General features: G+C 41.3%; 1 protein-coding gene across 6 annotated transcripts in view; it reads right to left on the reverse strand.

Annotated features, from left to right (window-relative positions):
- The window catches only part of LOC102460189 (putative neutral ceramidase C), a 67,295-nt gene that overhangs the window by 11,101 nt on the left and 34,289 nt on the right, over window positions 1-21,905 (reverse strand). For all 6 annotated transcript variants that reach the window (XM_006121468.3, XM_075935060.1, XM_075935057.1 and 3 more), the window contains 12 exons: window positions 20,967-21,040; window positions 20,149-20,298; window positions 19,170-19,346; window positions 18,316-18,443; window positions 16,850-16,927; window positions 14,667-14,787; window positions 11,419-11,544; window positions 10,779-10,865; window positions 3,533-3,637; window positions 3,321-3,402; window positions 2,463-2,578; window positions 322-416 (listed from right to left, as the gene is read on the reverse strand). In XM_006121468.3, the coding sequence (XP_006121530.2) occupies window positions 322-416; window positions 2,463-2,578; window positions 3,321-3,402; window positions 3,533-3,637; window positions 10,779-10,865; window positions 11,419-11,544; window positions 14,667-14,787; window positions 16,850-16,927; window positions 18,316-18,443; window positions 19,170-19,346; window positions 20,149-20,298; window positions 20,967-21,040 (1,339 nt within the window). The remainder of the gene's footprint in view (window positions 1-321; window positions 417-2,462; window positions 2,579-3,320; window positions 3,403-3,532; window positions 3,638-10,778; window positions 10,866-11,418; window positions 11,545-14,666; window positions 14,788-16,849; window positions 16,928-18,315; window positions 18,444-19,169; window positions 19,347-20,148; window positions 20,299-20,966; window positions 21,041-21,905) is intronic.

Consider the following 21,905-nt stretch of genomic DNA (forward strand, 5'->3'; position numbering starts at 1 on the left):
TGAGGCATTATAATAGGAATGTTAAACTCCAGTAATGTAGAGAAAGTGCAATATATTGAAGGGCAAGGTGAGTTGGAATCACTGATGGACGACATCAGTTGGAATGGTTGGGATCACACCAAACTAGTATATTATACAAAAATGCACCTGCATTGAACATTAGATTGGACATTGACATACAGTGACATATTGTAACAGTGATAAAAGTTTGCTGGCTTTATATCTCTTCTGAAAAAGTATATACACACAAGTACTGGGAATCATTTGAATACAAAAACTGTCTGCTTTGCTATACAAAATAAGAGTAAAAATAGTACTTACGTCAGCTCGCCTGGAAAAGCAGCTATTGCCAAGGACCCAATGGTAAAAAGCTGAACATCAACTATTTCAGGGTGCCATGGGTAAGGTAATGAAATCTTTAAAACAATAAGGAATCAAGGGTTACATTTTTAATAAGGTTTAAGAGATGTGATCTGATTTTGTTCTTTCCACATACATAAGAATAGGTGCAAATAACATTTATTTCTGTAAGAAATGTGCATTGGCTATGGAAAAGTAATGTCTCACTTCATCTTCTATATACCACCAATGCATTAAGTCATTCAACCAGAACCATATTAATTAGGAATGGAGGAAACCTATCATATTAGGTAGTGTGTCTCCATACCCAGTGCAATACTGTTCCTTATCCTATGTTCTTAAAGGCTTTGTTCTGTTCAATTCTAAATGACTCAAGCAATGGGGTTTTCATTTATTCCAGTCTCACATTATGCTTGATTTGACCACAAATTTTCCTCTGTTTAACTTCATTCCATTACATCTGATTTACCCACTTGAAATAATTCTTCTCTTTTTCAGATACTTGTAGGCAGTACTTTGGGAGGTCATTGTAGCCAGTCCCCTGCCCTCGCAGCAGGACCAAGTACCATCCCTGACAGATTTGCCCCAGATCCCTAAATGGCCCCTCAAGTATCAAACTCACAACCCTGGATTTAGCAGGCCAATCCTCAAATCACTGAGCTATCCCTACTCCCCTCCCCCCCAAAAAAGTTGTCATATCATTTTTCAGTCAACATTTGGCTAGTCTATGGTTTGTTCTTTTATGTTTTGCTCCATGGATGAAAATCATTTCTTAGTATCTTTCTGGTAGTGAAGTGCCCAGAACCGTATGAAATTTTGTTGAGAAAGGAGCTATGAGCATTCTGGTAAAAACAGCATGATGCCTAGGAAGTGACAGCTCAAAAACACATTTTTTAAAAAAGGAAACACCAAATAGTATTTCAATCTCACGAGGAAAATTTTGAGAAGTCTCCAAGTGATTTAGGAGTTTAAATCCCATTGGCTTTCAGTAAGACTAGGTCTCCTAGGTGCCTATGTCTCTTTTGAAAATGGCATTAAAGATCCTAACTCTCTGAGGCATTTATTAAATCTTTTCCCTAGCTTTAATTGGATGCCCATTCTCATTTAATCTCTAAGGGTACGTCTAAACTGCATGCTTATTTTGAAATAAGCTATTCTGGAAGAAATACTCTGAAATAGCTTATTCTGAAATAGCACATCTACACTACAGGGAAGCCTCAAAATTAGTCCCAAGCACGCTTCCCTAATGTGGACATGCTACCTCAATTTAGGGCCCCAGGAGGCACTGGGGAGTAATTACTTCAAATGGCCCTGGGAAGAAGCTATTTCGAAATAGCAGCAGTGGAGCATCCACACTACTGCTATTCTGAAACAGCTATTTTGGAATAGGCATTATTCCTTGTGGAATGAGGTTTACAGAAGTTGGACTAAGCTGTCCGTTATTCTGAATTTATTTTGAAATAACAGAATTGCTGTGTAGCTACTAGCATTTTTACTTCGGAATAAATGGCCATTATTCCAAAATAATGCTGCTGTGTAGACACACCCTAAGATTCCCTCTTTGCCACTACAGTATAGATGATTCTTTTAGATTGAATTTTCCAGATTACAAATTCCTCATCAGAGATTTCCATAAATCAAAAGCTCTTCTATATTGTGGCAGACAACCAAAGATCTAACTGAACTTTCTAGCATCAAAGGAGTAATCTTTTTACAAGGACAAACATTCTTGAACAATTTCTGCAATGTATTTTATCACACAGACATTTTTTCCTTCATTAATGAGGCATGTATTTCTTCTTTCCGCTTTTTTAAGATCTACAAAAACTATGTATGGAAAAATACTCTTCTTTTGTGAATAAACTCCTAGCATCTTTTATTGCTTTATAGGAGTATTGATAAGCATAGATTTATGTTCCTTTTCAGGTCTTTTAAATTAATATTCACTTTCAGAATGTTCATGTCATACAACCATTCACTCCCTTTACTTCTGCATCATTAATTATGGCTGGGATTAAAATGGAAGTCCTTCATTTTGGCAAGAAAATCCAATGTAGTTCAGCAATCGTTGTGCTCCCTATGATATACACCAACACATTTACCTCTCCAGTATTTAAAAGGATTGGCTTTGGTTTGTGGCACTCTTTTGTTTCATTGGATGGCTTTCCAAGCAGCTGGTTATGAATGATTTCCCAGAATAGCTCTCCTTCCAGGGACCCTGTAAGCAGAAGCCTCTTTTAATACCATTTCTTTATGTTTTTCTGGATGCATATTTGACAAAGTCTAATTTCTCACCTGCATTTCCTATAAGTGTTTATATATCTAGGATGGGATTTTCAGGGATGTTTAGGGGATTTGGAGCCAGTCATCTTAAAATGGAATTTTGGTCACCTAACTCCCAAAAATCCCAACTCTAACCAATTTCAGACGTGGTTGTGACCAGAGTATCTGGTTAATGAACATGAAGAAGTGGGTTGTGCCCACAAAAGCTCATGATACCATCTACATGTTTCGTTAGTCTTTAAGGTGCTACTAGACTATTTGTTGTTTTTTAGTTTTTCCTGTTTCAGACTAACTAGGCTACCCCTCTGAAGCAAGAAATACAAAGGACTGTCCTCCTCACTGGATCAGAGCTAATGGCAAGAGGGAACAATTTAAAAATATCAAAAACCCTCTGACAATAGCTAGGAACAGGGGCAAGTAGGTATACATTTGTAAATAAAGAATGACTGAGGAAATAAAAAGACAAGTTCCAGTCCTCACCTTCACCACTATCCTTAAACATGGCACCCCTACCATCCACTCTTTGTCTGTTTGTATTTTCAAAACGGTAAGCTATGTGAGATAGGGACTGTGTCTTCCTATGCTTGTGCTGTTACATGAATATAACTAAGGACACCAGTGCCATATAACAATAATCCTCAGTGAACAAGACCTGCAGACTCCGTTCTACTGCTTACCTTGTGTGAAATTGAAGAATCCCACTCCATCAGTAGTACCTGCCGCAAAGCTGTAGCCCAAGGCTGGTTTACAGGTTTTACCCTGAATAAAAGTATATTAAAATTAGATTATATACAATATAGCAACTCCAGATGTAAACCCACAATAATTCTGCCTTGAATATTCTGATGTGGATTCTTCATCTACAGGGCAGAGAATTCCAAGGACTTACCGTATGGGTGGCATTGAGTTGCACAGTAACGTTACTCATATTCACCCACTGGTGCGTTGAATGGAGAGGTCCTGTTATCTCCTGGGAGGCCAGAGTAAACAGTTCCTAAAACACAAACATATATTACACTGATTAACACTGGTGCAAAAACTAAAGAATATGTTTTCTTGAAATAGAACCACAAAGAACCTATTAAAACAGACACAATACAAATATGAGCTATTTTAATCTCAGTTTCCTTGGCAGAAGAAATGATGTGCCTAAATCTTTGAGGACATGGCCCTGGGGTGTGGGTCAGTTAGTGGCTAGTGCTTCATTGGCCAAATCCTTTCCAAGTGATCAAACATTGCTTAGGGCAAGAGCAATGCTCCACCATCCCTAGCTATCTGGGGCCACTCTTTGCACTTGTGGGTTGTTAAGTTTCCTCCCTCTAAATCCTGTTTGACAGAACAATTCTTTCAGTGGGACCTTATTGGGTGCTCCTTTCAGCTTTCCTTTCAGCTAAAATGGGATCACAGCTGATCTTTTCACATCTTTTTGTTCTTTTATGACTTCTCAGCATCATCAGTCTTTCTGTGACTCAGCACAGAGTATTCTATCCGTGCCTTTGCCTATAAGCAGCGGGCAGATGGTCACTAATATCAGCCTGATTTTCCACCTCCATGAACTCATGTGCGTGTTCAACAGCAACAGGCCCAAAAGCAAGCTACCCAGAGTTGGATTCTCCAAATTTTCTGTAATGTGGGCCATACGTCAACAGAGTGTAGGTCCTCAGGGACCATCTCCCTTTCTTCCTCTAGTTGCAGAGACCATTTCCTTTCTCATTCCAGAACAAATAATACTTCAGTGGCAACTAGAGCTATTGTTTACAGAGAATAATAATAATGGAAATGATCAAATATATTTGGGAAATAAGGAGAAAAATTAGCAATACCAGTGCAGCAAGTTTTCTGTGAAATTTCAGTATTTCCATAAACCCAGAAATTCTGAATTGCAGTTTCAAAATTAAATTTGGCTTCAAACATCAAATAGAGCAAGATTATATCAAGGTTGCTCAACTCACTCAAGCACCTAGAAAAGCTTTTGTGAAGATTTTCTATAAAGTTAGCAACAAAAAGCAATGACTAAACTTAAGGAATTACAGTTGTCTCATCAAATTTTTGTTTCTCTTATATAAACATCCTCTAGGGATGCAAAGTGTAGTCAATTAACCGATTAAGCAATAAGCAAAAATGTATAGGTTAATGGTATAGACCAGGGGTGTCCAAACTTTTTTCAATGAGGGCCAGATTTGATGAAGTGAACATGCGTGAGGGCCGACCATTTTGCCTGACATTCTTTGAACCATTAAAATTAAATGCAAATTAACTATTTTATGCAAAGTTTATTGCAAACGGCATACTTTTCATTTCATCACATGGATGACAAATCTAAACAGGTGTTAAATCACTCTGCCTTTCATATCTGAAGGCCAGATGAAAAAAAAAATCCAGGAAGCTGAAATATATGTCAGGAACATTGTAAAGTACATTACATATTATTGGTAATAAAGGTTGTCTGTCAACATTTAAGTTCAAAAAATATGAACAGGAACATAACACCAAGTATACATGTTGTGTCCAAATATATTTATAACTGATTTAGACCAACTGACATTAACTGAGATTTTACAATGTATTCATCTCAATACATATGGATTTGTTGGGGGCCATAAAAGATAGATATTGCCAAATTACCTGGGGGGCCGTATTAAACCGGAACACGGGCCGCAATTGGCCCGCGGGCCGGACTTTGGACATGCCTGGTATAGACTATACACATTTTCCCCAACCCTGCCCCCAATACATTTTGTAGCAGGCTGGCCAGTAGCCCAGCTCAGTCCTGGCTTGCGCTGGGTCCAGTACCTACACCTGCTGGGGCTCTGCATTCAAAGTGTATTAGGAGCCAGATGGGCAGGCAGCCCAACTCAGTTCTGACTCGTTCCAGGTCCAGGAGCTCAGCCCCCACCCTGGACAGGGTGGCTGCTACCCCGTGCTGTTGCCTCTGTATCAGAAGCAACAGCGTGAGGTGACAGGCAGCCATTCTGCTGGTTTTTAAATTGTCTCCCCTCGGCAAACCAGCTCCTGCCTGGCACCCCTCACTGCTGCCTCTGATACAGATATTTAACATCCCTAACATTAAGCCTCTCTTTGGGGAAATGTACCTGCCTGAAAATACCTTTCCCAGTTCTTCAGTTCTAAAGGGATCAGTAGATGTTTGTAATTTAAAGATATAATTACCTTTTTTTAAAAATCACAATTCATTTATAACTGTTCCTTAAAAAGGATCTTCAACAATGAGTGGTCATCAGAGTAGAAATTACACAGATTTGGTAACATTCCATGTAATTGTGTGAGGTGTCATTTTACTAGGGTATATATATATTGAAATCCATTTGTACTGCCACCTACAATGGTCATATATGGCGAAAACCACTTCCCTCTAAATTAGATACCCATGAAAGTCCCTAGCGTACAATTAGACTAGAATATCCACTAACCTACAAATCACTGACATTTTAGAGCAATTCTATTGTCAAACACTCAAAATGGCAATTAAAAAGAAAACTGCTATAATCAAGCCTGCTGTTGTCAGTAATTTATTGACTCTGTTCCAGCTCCTGCAAGCTGCTGACACTGAAATCACGAAGTACAGTGGCATTGCACTTCCTCCTCTGCTGCCCTTGACAAACTTTACAATAGATAGCATGGATCAAGCAGAATCCAATTCAGGTAGAAGAAAAATTAAATCTGTGACTTTCTTGGGTAACTTCTTCAGGGAGAAGAGCATTTTTAGGCATGTCTAGCTACGAAGTAGAGAATGCCTATATTTATTGTGATCTGAGATACTACAATGCACAGCATGGTTCTAGTTTACATATTCTGCTGCATATTGGTTCTTACACCACTTCCACCAGCTAGCATCATGGTGAGGTCTCAGTCTTGACTGGGCCTTTGAGAACAGTGACCATATTTTCTGAACCAAAACCAAGGACACATTAGCCATGCACCCGACCCCCTTTAGCCATATCAGAAGGGTTTGTGAAGAGTGCAGGATCTGCCTTTTAAATTGAATAAGAGCCATGTGGCTTCTTAGATTTAAAGGGCAGAGCTAGTGTGCTGCACAAACTGGGATCAGCTGATTTCAAGCGTGGCTTTGTCTTTTAAATCTAAGATGGCCCATGTGGCTCTTACTAGGTATAAAACATAGAGTGGCAGCACAGCGGGAGCTGGAGCTGGGAATCAGCTGATTCCCGGTCCGGCTGCTGCTCTGCCCTTTAAACCTTGTAAGAGCCATGCGGGTCTTCTTAGATTTCAAAGACAGAACTGCGCTTGAAATCAGTTGATGCCGGTTTGTGCAGAGCACTGTCTCTGCCTTTTAAATCTAAGAAGACTCTCGCGGCTCTTATTAAGTTTAAAGGGCAGCAGGGTTTAATGGAGAGGACTGTGAGGGGAAGGGGGCCTCTCACCTACTGCTTCTTTACCAGTGTGGCTCCCAAGAGAACTACCTGCCTGCCACAGCAGCAGAGGGCCAGAGGTCAGGTACCGCCTCCCACTGCCTTTATTGGCTGGGTTCCAGAGCATTAGGAAAAATCTATTGGAAAGTCTCCCGGGAGAGGGAGAAGAAACAGCAGTGTCCAGCCGCTTCTAGCTTCATCGCCATTTCTAGGACATTTTCAATGTTTTGCAGGGCATCGGGACAGGAGATTGAAATTCGGGACTGTCCCAGATTTTCCAGGCTGTAAGGTCAACATACCGTGAGCATTATTGTGATGCGTGCCGCAGAGACCCGCAACTGTGAGGCACCTTAAGTGTTCCCTGTAAGCTGAGCACTTGGGCAATCGCTCAGGAGAGATTCAAATGCTGTCCAGCTGAATCACAGAGCATGATGAGCTAGGTTTTTTTTCTATTGGTGGTGCACTTTCACAATGCTTCAGTGCACACAGAAGAAATTATTCCAGACATGGAGGGAGATCATTAGCGGGAACATTAGGCACCTTGCTGCCTCCTGCCCTTAGCATGAGGAAGCTTTGTCTAAGCCAGTCAGGAGTCAGCACACAGACCCCACTGACTAGAGGCAACCCAAGCACTCCCCTCTAGGTCTACTCAGGCCCCACTCACTCACTGTCCAACCCCCGAGATTGGAGCAGCCCCCTGGAACATCTGGCCCCTGTTCCACTGGGTGCTCACAATATTCACAGTGTGCCCCAGCTCACCAGTTATACCTCTGTTCCACATAATACATAGCACTTAGAAAAGTTTATAATAAAAAGAGGTAAAATTTTATGTAACAAAGTATTGAGATTCAAGTGATAACAGGTAAGAGCACTGGAAACTAATTGTTATATTTAAAAAATAAAGCCATAACTGCTTTTATTCATAAATAGCACGACCCCCTCCTGGTTGTATTTTCCAGTAGTTTTCCTCTCCTGTCAATATCATAATCTCTATCTTTGCCTCAGGTTCAGTGTGCAAATTGGTATGCATTGTAATCGCACAATACTCACTGTACAATTACCAGACAGGGAGATAGGCATCTGTTAATGTCTGCCTGAAAAGAACACTCCTAAAGTCTGTCACCTCTTGTTCACAAGCCTAAAGAACATAATTTTCATTATAGGCCTTCTTACATATTATCCATCCATGCCTTGTGCAGTGATCATGATCTGTAGTGTGCTACCACCTCTTGCTATTCTTTAGTGAATTATTACACAAATTTCTGACCCAGGGGATACTTGTAAAACCCTGTGCCCTCTGCAAGTTGGCACTAAGAGGTTCATAGGACTCAGCTACCACAATGCAACAAGTAAACAAATAATTCAATTGCATTAGGGAAAGGTTTGCCTCTAACTAGTTTATCTTACAGTCAGAATTATAATTTATGTGAAGTGTGGGGAAAGGTGAACCTTTTAGTTCTGTTCGCTATCCTGCTGTGGCAGAGGTAGATCCCAGCTTACTTATGACAAAATATGTACCCAGTTCTCAGATTTTTTTGGAAGAGGTTTGCCAGGAATAATATTCCAGATAAGCTACAGTTCTGGAGAATCGAAACACTGAAGGGCTATGCGAAAGGATCATGTGTACAGGCAGTCCCCGGGTTACGTACAAGATAGGGACTATAGGTTTGTTCTTAAATTGAATTTGTATGTAAGTCGGAACTGGCTCCAGATTCAGCTTCTGCCACTGAAACTGACCAGGGGCTGACTACAGGAAGCCGGAGGCAGAGTTGCTCTGCCCCCAGCTTCCTGGAATCAGCCTGATCAGTTTCAACAGCTGCTGAATCTGGAGCCTGGGACAGAACAGCTGGGGCGCTGCCCGGTAGGTTCCCACAGGACCAACCCGGCAGCACCCCAGCTGCTCTACCCGAGGCCTGGGCAGCTTTGCTCCTGTCCCCCTGGTCTGCTGGGGGGGGGGTCCAGCAAAGCCGCTGGACCCTCCCCAGCAGACCAGGGACACCCGAGCAAAGCCGCCGCCTGGGCGGCTTTGCTCGTTTAGCCGCCCAGGTGGCGGCTTTGCTCGGATGTCCCTGATCTGCTGGGGGGGTCCAGAAAAGCCGCTGGACCCCCCGAGCAGACCGGGGGACAGGAGCAAAGCCGCCCAGGCGGCGGGGGTCCCGCTGCCTGGGCGGCTTTGCTCCCGGGCAAACGAGCAAAGCCGCCCAGGTGGCAGCTTTGCTCGGGTGTCCCTGGTCTGCTGGGGGGGTCCAGCAGCTTTGCTGGACCCCCCCAGCAGACCAGGGAGACCGGGAGAAGCTTTTCTCGCCCTGGAGGACACGGGTGGCGACCCGCCGCCCATGAGCTCCAGGGCGAGAAAAGCCCCGTTCGTAAGTGCGGATCCGACATAAGTCGGATCCGCGTAAGTCGGGGACTGCCTGTACTTGTGAGTTTTGGGAGCTAGATAGTTCTTTACAAAATTAGGGTACATCTATCTTGCCCCCTACTTCGAAGTAGGGAGGCAAATGAAGGCAATCGAAGTTGCAAATCCTGTGCTTGATTAGCACAGTCACGTCCGGTCGCCATGTTGGAAATTGACTAGCTCGAATTAACTCGCCACGTGTAGACGCGGTACTCTGAGGGAAAACCCCGTACTTCGAATTAACTGTACTGCTCCTGCAACTTCAGTCACCTTCATTTGCCTCCCTACTTCAAAGTAGGAGGTAAGTGTAGATGTACCCCTAGTTACTTAACTCCTGTCCTTAGGGCAGTAAGTAGCTATCATCCACATTTTATAGACATTTTCAGTGAGAAAGAGGGGTTAAAATTAAAAGGTAACATTTTCCAACTTTGGTGACTAAAATTAAATAAAATAACTAAATAAAACTGTGACAAGTTTGAAACTGAGACTTTTACATAGGCACCTAAATATGGATCTAAGGCCATGTCTTCACTTGTGGGAAGAGCAATGCTGCAACAGTTAATCTTTTAGGCTGTGTCCAGACTCAGGGTTTTTTTCGAAAAAAGTAGCCTTTTTTCGAAAAAACTTCCCCTGCGTCCAGACTCAAGCCGCGTTCTTTCGAAATTAATTCGAAAGAACGCGGCTTTTCTTTCGATGGCGGTAAACTTCATTTCACGAGGAAGAACGCCTTCTTTCGAAAGTTCCTCTTTCGAAAGAAGGCGTTCTTCAATGTAAATAGGGCTTCTTTAAAAGAGAGCATCCAGACTCACTGGATGCTTTCTTTCGAAAAAGCAAGCTGCTTTTTCGAAATTTCTCCGTGCAGTCTAGACGCTCTCTTTCGAAAGAGGCTCTTTCGAAAGATGCTTTCGAAAGAGCCTCTTTCGAAAGAAGCCTGCAGTCTAGACATAGCCTTAGTGTTTGATTTAGCATATCTTGTAAGACCCACTAAATCAAATGCTGAGCATGCCCCTGTTGGCACCAGTACTCCTACTCCTCGTGAAGGGAAGTTGATGGGAATGTTTCTCACATCAGTCTCCCACTGTAAGGATAGCTCAGAAGCTCGACTTAAGGTACATTGACTCCAGCTACATTTTTACATAGCTGGAATTGTGCATCATAAGCCAACCTTCCTTCATGGTGTGGACCTGGCCTGAGTGCGAAGCATTAGGCCTACAGTCTTGATCCCATATTGTTTGAGAATATCTCTAGCAAAAATGAATTTCAGAAACTCACTTGTCAAAAAGAAAATGTTTCCTGGCTTTTCTAATAATTGCATTTGAATACACAAGTAAAATGAATCCAATTTAACTTACCTTTGCTTTCAAATAGAGATTTTGTCCTATAATTTTTGTACTGTCAATCATATCAGCGCCAGGACCTGCAGCCATACACATTTTGGCCTGTTAAGGGTTTTTAAAGCAAATAATTAAACAAATGTAAATGAACAAGACATCCTTCTAGCAACATAAAGCTTTTACTCTGTGAATGAAGGCACAAATCATGGTCATCACTTTCATACAAAAATACTGACTTTTAATACACAAACTTTTAATCCAGGTGTCAGGTACTGTTTTATAATAGAGTCAGTTCAAAAATAACATAATATCCTCCATGTTATTTATGTAATATATTCATTTTATGTGATACCCAAACTTCCCAGAGATTTTGTACTACAGTCCAGCTGCATATTGAGAGTCATATCTGCCTCACGGTTTCCCTGAAGCCAACACGTAGCCCTTGGCACAGCATACATTCCCCAGCATGCCAACAACAATGCACAGGAGGAGTAAGTGGCAGCCTGGAGGAGACTGCCTATTGGGATGAGCAGTTGAGGAGAAAATAGGGATATTGTGCTTCCCTTTACAGCAGGATGAACCACAATCTGGCCCTATATTTGCAATTTCATACCTATAAATCTACCTTAAACTGGAGATGTAGATAATATAAACCTACCCCTCCTACTGGACAGTAGCTGTTGGGGTTATCACATGACTCTCCTGTGTTTATGCAGTGTGGGCCTTTGATATTGGGTGAGACATCTCCCAGGTTGGATGATGCAAAGGCCGCTACAAAAGATCCCTGCCAAAAGAAAACACCGTTGTATGGCTTTTTCTGTGTTTCTTGCCCCGATTGCCATCAGTCTGCAGACATCAGATGTACATTGGGTATTTCAATGAACATAAAAATCCCTGTCACATAATACAAAGATGTAAAATAAACATGAACTGCCTATGTAATGTACCGTTTGTACAAATTCCCAACAACATATGCAAAATCGTATCATTCATGTTATTACATACAGTTGGTAATGAGAGGACATTGGTGAAGTTTTCAAAAGCAGCTAGTGGTTCTGGATTGAATTTTTGGGTGTTCAACTTGACTTACATTAAAGGGGCCTAATTCTCAGGATGTGTTGAGCACCTAGCTCTCAGGTATGGCATTTAAAAACTTTACCACCTAAAACACATCATTTTGAAAATGTAGGCCCTAAGGTTTTTGCAGTAAGGATTTTTTTAAATATTTGAAATAGAATTTTAATGCCATTACCTTGAATGTATATATCTCCTTTGGCTGGCACATCTCAAAGCAGTTTACATTACTCTTTCATTGATATTTCACAACTCTTCACAATTTAGAGGTAATTAAGAATTGATATTCTCATTTTACAGCTGGAGGAATCGAGGCATGATTTTTCCTATTCTACCTCTTGTTATTCACCATGATTTCTACTGAAAGATTTAGCGAATGGTTAACTTAGAACATTCTCTGTTCACGTAATTTGTGTGAACACTGAGCACAGAAATTGACAGCTTAAGTTAGCATTAAAGATAGTAAAAGGAATGGAGGTGAGCAAGTGTAAGGGGACTGTTAGCCCCTTACTAAAACTCTGTGGGAGTTTTTGGTTTGCCAGCTCCCAGTATCAAAAGGGGAAGGGTCCATGAGAAATCAGGGCCCTGAGGCTGACAGACCCCAGAGACAATGGAAAGCAGCCAACACTCCAGTTCAGCCTGATTGACAGGTTGGACAGGCCAGTGAGGAAAGCAAGAGGCCAGGCCCCGTCCTCCCTGTGAGCTGGGATTGTTCTAGGTCTCTCTGAGCAAAGAGAGAGCTGAGAGACAGCTAAGAGCAGTGCAAGCTGTGTGCAGAAGAAGTCCTGCAGCAACAGAGCCAGACACAGACAGCTCAAGGAGTACAAGCTGTGCTGAGGGGCAGTTCTGCAGCAACAGAGCCAGGCACACACAGCTCAAGGAGCGCAGACCCTGTGTTGAGCAGCAGACTGGCAGTGCTCAGAGAAGCCAAAAGGGACAGAGATGCAACGCAAGGAGCTGGAGACTGACAAGGCAGCTTACAGCTGGGTGTGGTAAGCAGCTGGGACCAGCAAAGTACAGGGAGAGGCTCCAGGCAGGGAGATATCACCAGCGAAGAGGACCAGCAGGCCAGACTGGGAGAGGGGTCTGGCTACTTAGAGCTTGAGGCTGTGTGGTCACTGCCAGAGCAAGCATGTCCAGCCTGCAGCCCCCCCTGCAGCGCCCTTAAGGGCCTCTAAGGAAGAGACTATGGCCTGTCCTTACACTCTGCAGACTGCTGTTTTGATGTCCCTGTGCTACAGAGCAGGGCTGTGTTCTCATTAACCATTCTCATTTTTTTCTTATTTTTTTCTCTTTAATCAGTTGATGTTTAATAAATTGTATTTGCTTAGAACCTTATGAAATGATCACTGGGCCAAGAAAGCATGCAGTGTGAAGAGAGCACCTCGGAGTGGGGACACACTAACTCCTGCCCCTAGTGACTACAAGGTCAGAGATTAAGCCCCAGGAAACCTGGGCCCAGCCTTGTGGGGTTTCGAGGACTCTGCTACTCAGGAGAGTGGAGGGGGAGTCCTCAGGAACAGGGAGGCCGTAGGGTAAAGGAAGTGGGAGCGGGGACTCAGATCCTTTCACTGATCCATTTCACTGGGGTGGTATAGAAGCCGGGAAAGTTCCCCACAATAGCGGGACCATTCCCCCGCTTACACAAGAATGGATTACATATTTATGCTACCTCATCACATTCAGTACTCACCACTTAGCTAGGGAAGTTAAGACAAATTAACTGAAGTTATGAAGTCAATATGCATATGTTAAAATGTGTTAACATATTGTGTGGACACTTCCATTCAAGTTCTCTTTACTTTAGAATGAGAGTATACACTGAGCATTTTAATATGCTTTAAGTTTGCAGCTTTAGTTGATTCATCTTAACTTTTCTTATAAGCCCTTGCAGATGGCATATCTCACCATCTTTACATGTATGAGTGCAGCATGTGTTGGCATATCCAAGATAGATTTTAGAATAGCATTGAAACCTTGACAGCAAGCTTGGGGTCTTGGATTTAATATAAGTTTTTTATAAAATCTAATATCAGAGGAAATGCTTTTATGTAAGTATGAGCAAACTTTTTTGTCTAATTTCCAACTCATTCAAACACATTTGGTCTGGAGGTTGGACTCTATCTAATGAGTGTTAGACTTGCATTCCAATTATGAGAGGTGAAAATGTTGCACAGAGGAAGAATTCTAAGGCAAAAGAAGTGAATTCATTTTCTGTGCTAGATATAAATAGGGCACCACTTTCTAAAGTTTGCTTTCTAAGATTGATTGTTCACCTACAAGGAAAAAAAACTTTTAAAATAGTTGTGAAGGACTCCGAATACTTGTATTTCATGAGGTTCCCCCATTTCTATTTTAAATATGCATTTACATTTCAATTAAAACCTTGTCATATTCAAAGGAATAATATGGTCCTACAGTATTTTAATTCCAAATACTGCAAAATTCCAACAATCTATGTTCAACCTTATGACCGGAGTAGTTCCTATTGAATCAAATGTCACTAGAAAATTGGGGTGGTTTTTTATATAGATCAAATTATGGATCTTAGCAGATCAGCAATGTCCCTTGACATTTACACAAATGTTGCCAGTTGCTGTTTTGGGAAGCAATATGTGTTCACCAGTTGCCTTGCCATTTCTCTTTTCTATAATTGGAAAAAGTAGATGATAAGATGTATAAGATGGCTTTACTGTGCATCTGCAGGATTTGTCCTGCAGTCTGCAATTGCTGTTTGAATGAGACTGCATCTATCCCATAAAAGACATTTTATTGGCTCTCTTTCATTTATGTTTTATCCCACTCTTCAAGATAGCCATAACATAGTCTAACCTCTCCAGGAAGCAGTCCTTTGTTTTTCTCTTGTTCAAAGAGGTAAGATGCATAGCCCACGTTGTCACTATTTACGAGAAGGTTTGTGTTGTTCATGCTGACAGGATGAATTGCAAACCAGCTAATAAGCAATCAAAAAAACAAATATTATAGGAAATGAATTCATTAATATTAGTTATCACTGACCTACTGGTATCTTTCCTTCGGGGGGAAAGAATAAATGTTCTAGATCAGCAAATGTGGAATTGCTGCTCCCTCCTCCCACCTCCACCTCTCAACTTCCACCTGAATAAAGACATCTGATCAATACCTAGTTTTAGCAACAGCCAGCTGTCATGTTCCCAAGCTTAGAAAAGTCCATTCTTTCTCTGCTACCAAAGAGTACTCCAAATTCCCTGCGGGGGGAGATCTTGGGGACCACTGTAGGTGGCCCAACTTGAGGCTGCTGTGAGTTGCTTCTCAGAAAGGGGTCAGTGCCTGATGGCCTGAGGATCAAGTAGTAGTGTGGTCCCAGTCCACAAGCTACAGGCTACTGTTTTTGCATTTGATTTCCCTTTCTTTTTTTAAGGGGGGAAAAAACAATGTAAACATCTCATCCAAAGCCCATTTCAGTCCATGGACATCTTTCCATTGACTCAAGGCACTTTGAATCGGATCCTAAGTGCACAGGTGTATACCACACTACTTAGATTGTACATGAAACAACTTCCATTGTTATTCCATGGAAGTTTGAAGTGATCAGCGCCATGTGCCATTCATTGACACAGCTTGACATCCTCTTTCTTCAGAGCAAATCAGTTTGCCCTTACTCAAAAGGTCATAGTCCCCTACTGCCTACTTGTGTATTTCACTACCTGTGGTTATATGCTCACTGCATCTTTGAACATTTGCCTGCACATGCTTACATCTGCATATTAATTTTCCTCCAAAACTTAAAGTGCACACTGATTGTCAAGCTCTATTTACATGCCAGCTCCTAGAGTTTTCCTACATAAAAAGTTAGTCACAGTGGGAAAGTGCATTTTGTCCCCATTTGTTACTTAAAAGTGGCTGAAACAATTTTGCTAACACAAAGAAAGAAAAAGCAGGGACCAAGCATGGAAATATTTAACTCAAAAAGTGTAAAGTTTGAAAAATTATGGCAATTATAAAACAGGAATTTGTAATGCAAATTGTTTTCCAGCTTTAGAGTCAGCAATTGCCACCAGTCTCACATAGTAAAAATGTATGTGTTATAAATTAGCAGTGTTTATTAATATGCCTGTGTGATGGTTAATGCAAGAAGGTGTTTCATGGCACCTTGTGACATGTTATATTAATGCATACAAAATATTGGAAAATAACAAGATTTCTTCCATGCTGCAAACTGCCTAAACGACAAACCTTTCCCCATAGCCTGCAGACTATACAACTGTGTGAAACAGGGTGAAAAAAAGATGTACAAACATCACCCAACACAATAAAGCTTCAGATGCCTTGTGACAAAGCTGGACCCCACTCAGCTGTTCATGCCCTGAGCTAAATGAGGGAGGTCAAAAGTTGGGTAAGTATTGCAAGTTTTGTTATTTGTTTGCCTGGCCTTGAGTTCTGAACTTTCAGCTTCAAATCTCTTAATAGAAAATTGAGTTGTTAACAAGCACCATCTTACATTCAATCTCAGCATATGAAGTCAGGGCCCTAGTGAAACCATGGATGTTTTACACAATATAGCACTAGACGCTAGAAGAGAGATCCTCACTCCTAAACTGGCCTCTTTGCATTGGGTAAAAGGGCTGGAGTAGGGTAAAGTGACCCTAAAAAGCCCTGTCATGAAGAGGATTCTGTTGGTGCAGTTTCTATGGGAGACAGGTGTAGAGCTGCTTTCCAAGGCCACCCTCACATGTCCTGATGTATGGAATATTCCAGGCAGGGCCAAAGCTCACTGAGCTGTGGAAATCCTCAGCAGTGCTGCAGCCCAAAAGGCAACCTGAAGAGGTGGCTGTAACTTGAATAGGTTCTCAGGTAGGTGGCTTAAAGCCCCCACTGCTTTGAGGGGGATTTGAACCAATGACCTTGATGTGAAAGGTAACATGGGCATTTTTGATGACTACAAAGAATGCATCAATAGAAAAGACATGTTTGGAGACCCAGGTTATATTTTAGTGTTTGGGAGTGAATTTTACTTTAAGATTCAGTACAGGTACCTGATTAGACCTAGCTCCTTTCCATTTACATCTACCATCTTCAGTACCACCATTTCTTTGTCCGTGTTCGATGAATACCTAGACAGCACAACAGAGAAATCACTTTAGTGCCACAGGCAGTATCACAATCTGTAAATGACTTTGTTATATGCTAAACAAGAAAATGAATTCAGGTCATCAGCTTCCAGCAGTTATAATTACAACTACTTCTGCAAAAAGCTGCTGAATTTAGCAAGAAAAGTCATATTTGATATAATATGCTGCTTGCCTGAAGAAAACTGAATTCTCATTTTGCTGTGATGCAAAAATCTTTCTTTTCTACAAAGACTGTAGATCTTGCTTTCTATTTCAGTGATTAGCCAAAAATTTGAATTTTTTTCCTAAATAAAACACAGAAGTCAGTTTCTCAGTTACTCCTTTTCTGTACTTGGTGCATGAATGGAATGGGGCGTGACAAAAGTGACATGTGGGTCCCTTTGGGCAACCCACATTCTGTGGCAATTGTGTATATGTATGGTGGGTGCAACCCCTGTGCCACCTTCAGCCTCTGTAACTGACACTTTGCATTCAGAGGCTTTCTATGGACTATGGGTAGCAACGAACAAGTGTAGTGCTGTGTGACCCAATGTCCTAGAAATACTACAGGCTAAGTGGGACTGCCTTGGAATCTCTTCCCCAGTCAGGACGGCCGTTGCCATAGGGTAAAATACCTCCTGAGAATACCCCATTTAAGGCCCTTTTACACTGACAGGGAGCATAAAGGGCTGGTGTGACTGAAATCAAGCGTAGTAAGTCTGTTTAGTTTCTCATCTGACAGCAACTATAGACAGATGTTTCTCTGAAATATGGTAGTGTTTCTATTGGAAAGAGGGTATAGCTGAGCACAATGTTAACCTTGGAATGCTTTATTTCATTTAAAAAACACAGCATGAGGCCAGCTAGAAAAAAAATATTCCCTGCACAGAAAGATGCCAGTGCATATACTCAGGTGCATGATAAGAAAGTTTGGGTGGCTTGACTACCACCAACATAAAGTTGCAGTTTTCTGTACTGTTTTATTGCTAAAAGTTCCCAGACCCCACCATCCAGTGATAAGGGTGAAGTTGGGTTCTTGATTTCCCAGATCAAGGAAATTTCCACATCTGATTTGGTTTTGATGACATACAAAGATGTAGTTCTTCAATACTTTCCAGGATAATAGGTTTCACACAGGTAGCTGTCTCAGTCTGTTTCCACAAAACAATAAAGAGTCCAGTGGCACCTTAAAAGACTAACAAATTTATTAGTGCATCTTTTGTGCATCTGAGGAAGTGAGTTGTATCTCATGAAAATGTATGCCTTACAAATGTGTTCAACTTTAAGGTGCCACTGGATTCCTTGTTTCTTCAACACTGTGTTCTCAAAACACTTTTTGGCAACAATTCATGCTTCTCTTAAAGAGCTGTAGCTTCCTTCTTCTTCTTTACCTGTTCCTTTCAGATTCTGGATTCTGAAGATAAGAGTAAGGACTTCTGTTGATTTGGCTATTTTCTACCAATCCTTTATTGATAAAAAGCCTTCCTCTGGTCATATTCTGGTGTGCTATATCAATGCTCTGGAAAGCAGAAAGGCAAGGAAAATCAGACTAGTGCAGACTTTTTCTTTCGAAAAAGTGAACCTTTTTTTTTTTTGAAAGAGAGCACCCAGGCAGTCTGGATGCTCTCTCTCAAAAAAGCCCAGTTTGCATTCAAGAATGCCTTTTTTCGAAAGACGTTCTTCCTCATGAAATGAGGAGTACCACCGTCAAAAGAATTTTTTTTATTTCGAAAGAACGCGGCTGTAGTCTAGACGCAGGTGAAGTTTTTTCAAAAAAAGGCTACTTTTTTCGAAAAAACCCTGCAGTCTAGACACAGCCCTAGTGAAGAGGTGGTACAGAGAAAGCAAGTATGAGTCTTCTGTATCTATGGACCTTATTAGAAATCCAGACAAGGAAAGGTGATCTAAGGCTATTGCTTTGTGCACTTTTTTTTATACATTTGATACAGTTTTATACTTTGGAAAATAAAATAGCTAGTATCAAACTTAATTAATATTTCAAGTAATATGAAATAATCTCTACCTAAAGAAAATGCATCATTTTGTTTACTAACCTGACCAATTTGGTCATGATAAATCTAAAATCTTGCAACAAATATGATGTGATGTCATGAAACACTAAAATTAATTTCCCATGACACTTCTTGGCTACTTCTATACTAATAAATAAAAAGAGAACACAAAGATTGCCCCTGCTGTACATGTTCATACATTTTAGGAAGAAAAATTAACTCAAAACACCTACCTTTACAATCCCATTTACAATGGCATTCAAGGATGGTTTGATAAGTCCCTTGCTACTTAGCAAAAAGATAGTATACTGGAAATAGCCTGCTGGTGCTGAATGGGTGTGAGTGCCACTCAATATAACATTGTCTTGTGTGTATAAATCCCCATATTTACTCTTCAATTTCTTGATTACCTAAAAGGAAGGAGGCAGTTAATGCAGATGGGTGTTTCTAGGCAGTCATAGATAAATATAATCCTGGATTTATTTTCTTTTTTTTATATTTATGGTAATAGCATAGTCCTCCTTTTCCACATCCGTCTTCCTATCCCTTCACACACACACTAATGACTGAGTAATTGGGAGCATAGCTGACCACTCAGGAAAGAACCCTTTGGGTTCTTAGATACAGAAAATAAAAGCTGCTGTGCTTTTTTATAGCCAGTCTTGTTTCTTATTACAAGACACAGGAAAATTGCCTATCAGATTCCCACCAGTTGGATCTTCTAAGATTTAAATCAGAAACACTTAATTGACTATATTTATCCCACACTCACACTCTGGCTACTAAGGGGGTGCTACAGGCAAGAAAATGTTACATGCCACTGTACTTTGGCCACTGGGGCTCACCACAGACCATAAACATTCATATCCTCAAGACCAGTTCTTTATTTTAACTTCTGGCTGGAACTGGACTTATCATCCTGAAACATCTTTTAGAAGATACCTATTCTGTTCTCTAAACAGAAAATATTAAGGTTAGCACCACTAAGTAATAATGGAGATCAAATATTACAGGGAATACAATTCTCAGGTGTACTCCATAGCGAAGTTTTCCACTAACACAAACATAATAAAAGTTCTCCTTTGATGGACTGTCAGCTCTTTAGCCAAGGTGTGCCTTTTTCTCAATGTTTCTACAGCATCTAAAACAATGAGGCTGCAAGCCCAATTGGGGTACATGTGACAATATTTGGAATTGATATTATTCACATACCTCCAGCCTAAGTCTCTGAGACAGCATGCCTATGTCGGCACTGACAAACACCACTCTCTTGGAATCATCAGGCTCTGCCACAATGAAAGCTCGGCTATACAGACGCGAGAGAATTCCACCAGCCCGCTGGTCAGGATTGGCATAGCCCATCTGTAGCACAACACAAGATTAGGGCAACCCCACACTATCCTATTTATTGATAGAAGTTTCCATTTACTTATACTTCTCATAGCAAATTCATCACAGGACCCAAATTACAGCTAACCATCCAAAACAGACTGCTATAGGTTACATCTTATAACTAGTACATAGAATCAAAGCTAGCTTGAAGTTTCTTGCATTTTTTTTAGTAAGGCAGAATATTATACAGTAAGAGAATTGTCAATGCATATTATGCACCCTGAATGTTTTACTTACACAGCCAACATATTCCTGTTTCCATATTATAGTTAAGTAAGTTTTAAAGTAAATCTATATTTACCATCTAATTCTTTTCCCTTTCCTGTCTAGCAAACATTGATTAATATAAATATATTTAAATATTGAATTTCCAAGTATGTGCAGTAGCTAGATGCGGAGGGAAGGGAGAGATCAATTAAAGCAAATTTTCTGAATAATTCATTGATACATTTGTTCTATGCAGGATCGACAGTCTGAGATCACAGGGTGATCCTATCCCAGGTAATGTCATAAGACAGTTCTTTTTGTTAATTAAACCAAGCAAACATCCTGCATAGCCGTGCTATACCAGCCATGGTCCATGAAAGGACACTAAGATAACGTGTATTACATACACTTTCTTAAGTTTCTATACGTACCAAAGGGACTTCTGCAACTGGTCCAGTACAGTCAGCGCGGCCAACACCAATCCGGTAGTTCTTAGAATCAGTAGCTGAAGGGGTTTAAGATGGTGCAAGTGAAAACTCTTAACTCAGTGAATATATCAGAATTGAACAGACACATCAATTTTCATCAACTTTCGCTCCTGAGCAAGGAGGTACTGGATTGTTGGGTAAAATTTCTGTTATTTATAAATATTGTGTGTGGTGAGCAGTCCCATTTATGTAATGGTTACCAAATAGCTGTGAGATTTGCCATCTTTGAACCTAATATCAAAACTAGCTTCCTAGTGTGTGTAGGGTTTCAGATCCCTGAGAGAAGGCAACCCATGGTGATATGTAACATCCGTATTTGAGCTATGCAAAATTTGAGCTATGCAAATTGTGTAGCTTATTCTGAGTTAGTTTTGAAATAGCTTATTTCAAAATTTGGTGCTGTCTACAGGGAGTGCAAGGCTCCTCTGTCTCCTACACACCCTCCCGTGTTGAATCACCTCTCTGGATAGGTTTGCTGAAGACTGTGCAGTCAGATTCCCTGGGCCCTGGTGCTTACTGCACAATTAGAGTTTAACCCCTTCCTGACCATGCTGTAGCCAGGGGAGAGGAGGCAGCTGGGTTATGTTGATGGCCAGTAGCAACTTGGAGGTGTTAGCTGCCGTTCTGTACTGTGCAGATAGGAAGGGACAAGCTGCTTCTAGCTCCTGGGGAGCAGGAGGGAAGAAATTACCTCTGGAAAAACACAGGCCAGGTCATCCCAACCCCCATCCCATTTCTTCTGGCAGCAGCTCCCAACTCTTCCCACCCGCACAGTGCCGAAAGGCTGGCACGTTCTGGTGTGAACCCTGACAGAAATCGGGAAGAGGGCCTGTGACCCTGTGCACCCCTCCCCCCAAGTATTGCATTGAGTAGATGCCGCAC

This window comes from Pelodiscus sinensis, chromosome 8 (assembly GCF_049634645.1).
Source record: "Pelodiscus sinensis isolate JC-2024 chromosome 8, ASM4963464v1, whole genome shotgun sequence".
Taxonomy (NCBI): domain Eukaryota; kingdom Metazoa; phylum Chordata; order Testudines; family Trionychidae; genus Pelodiscus; species Pelodiscus sinensis.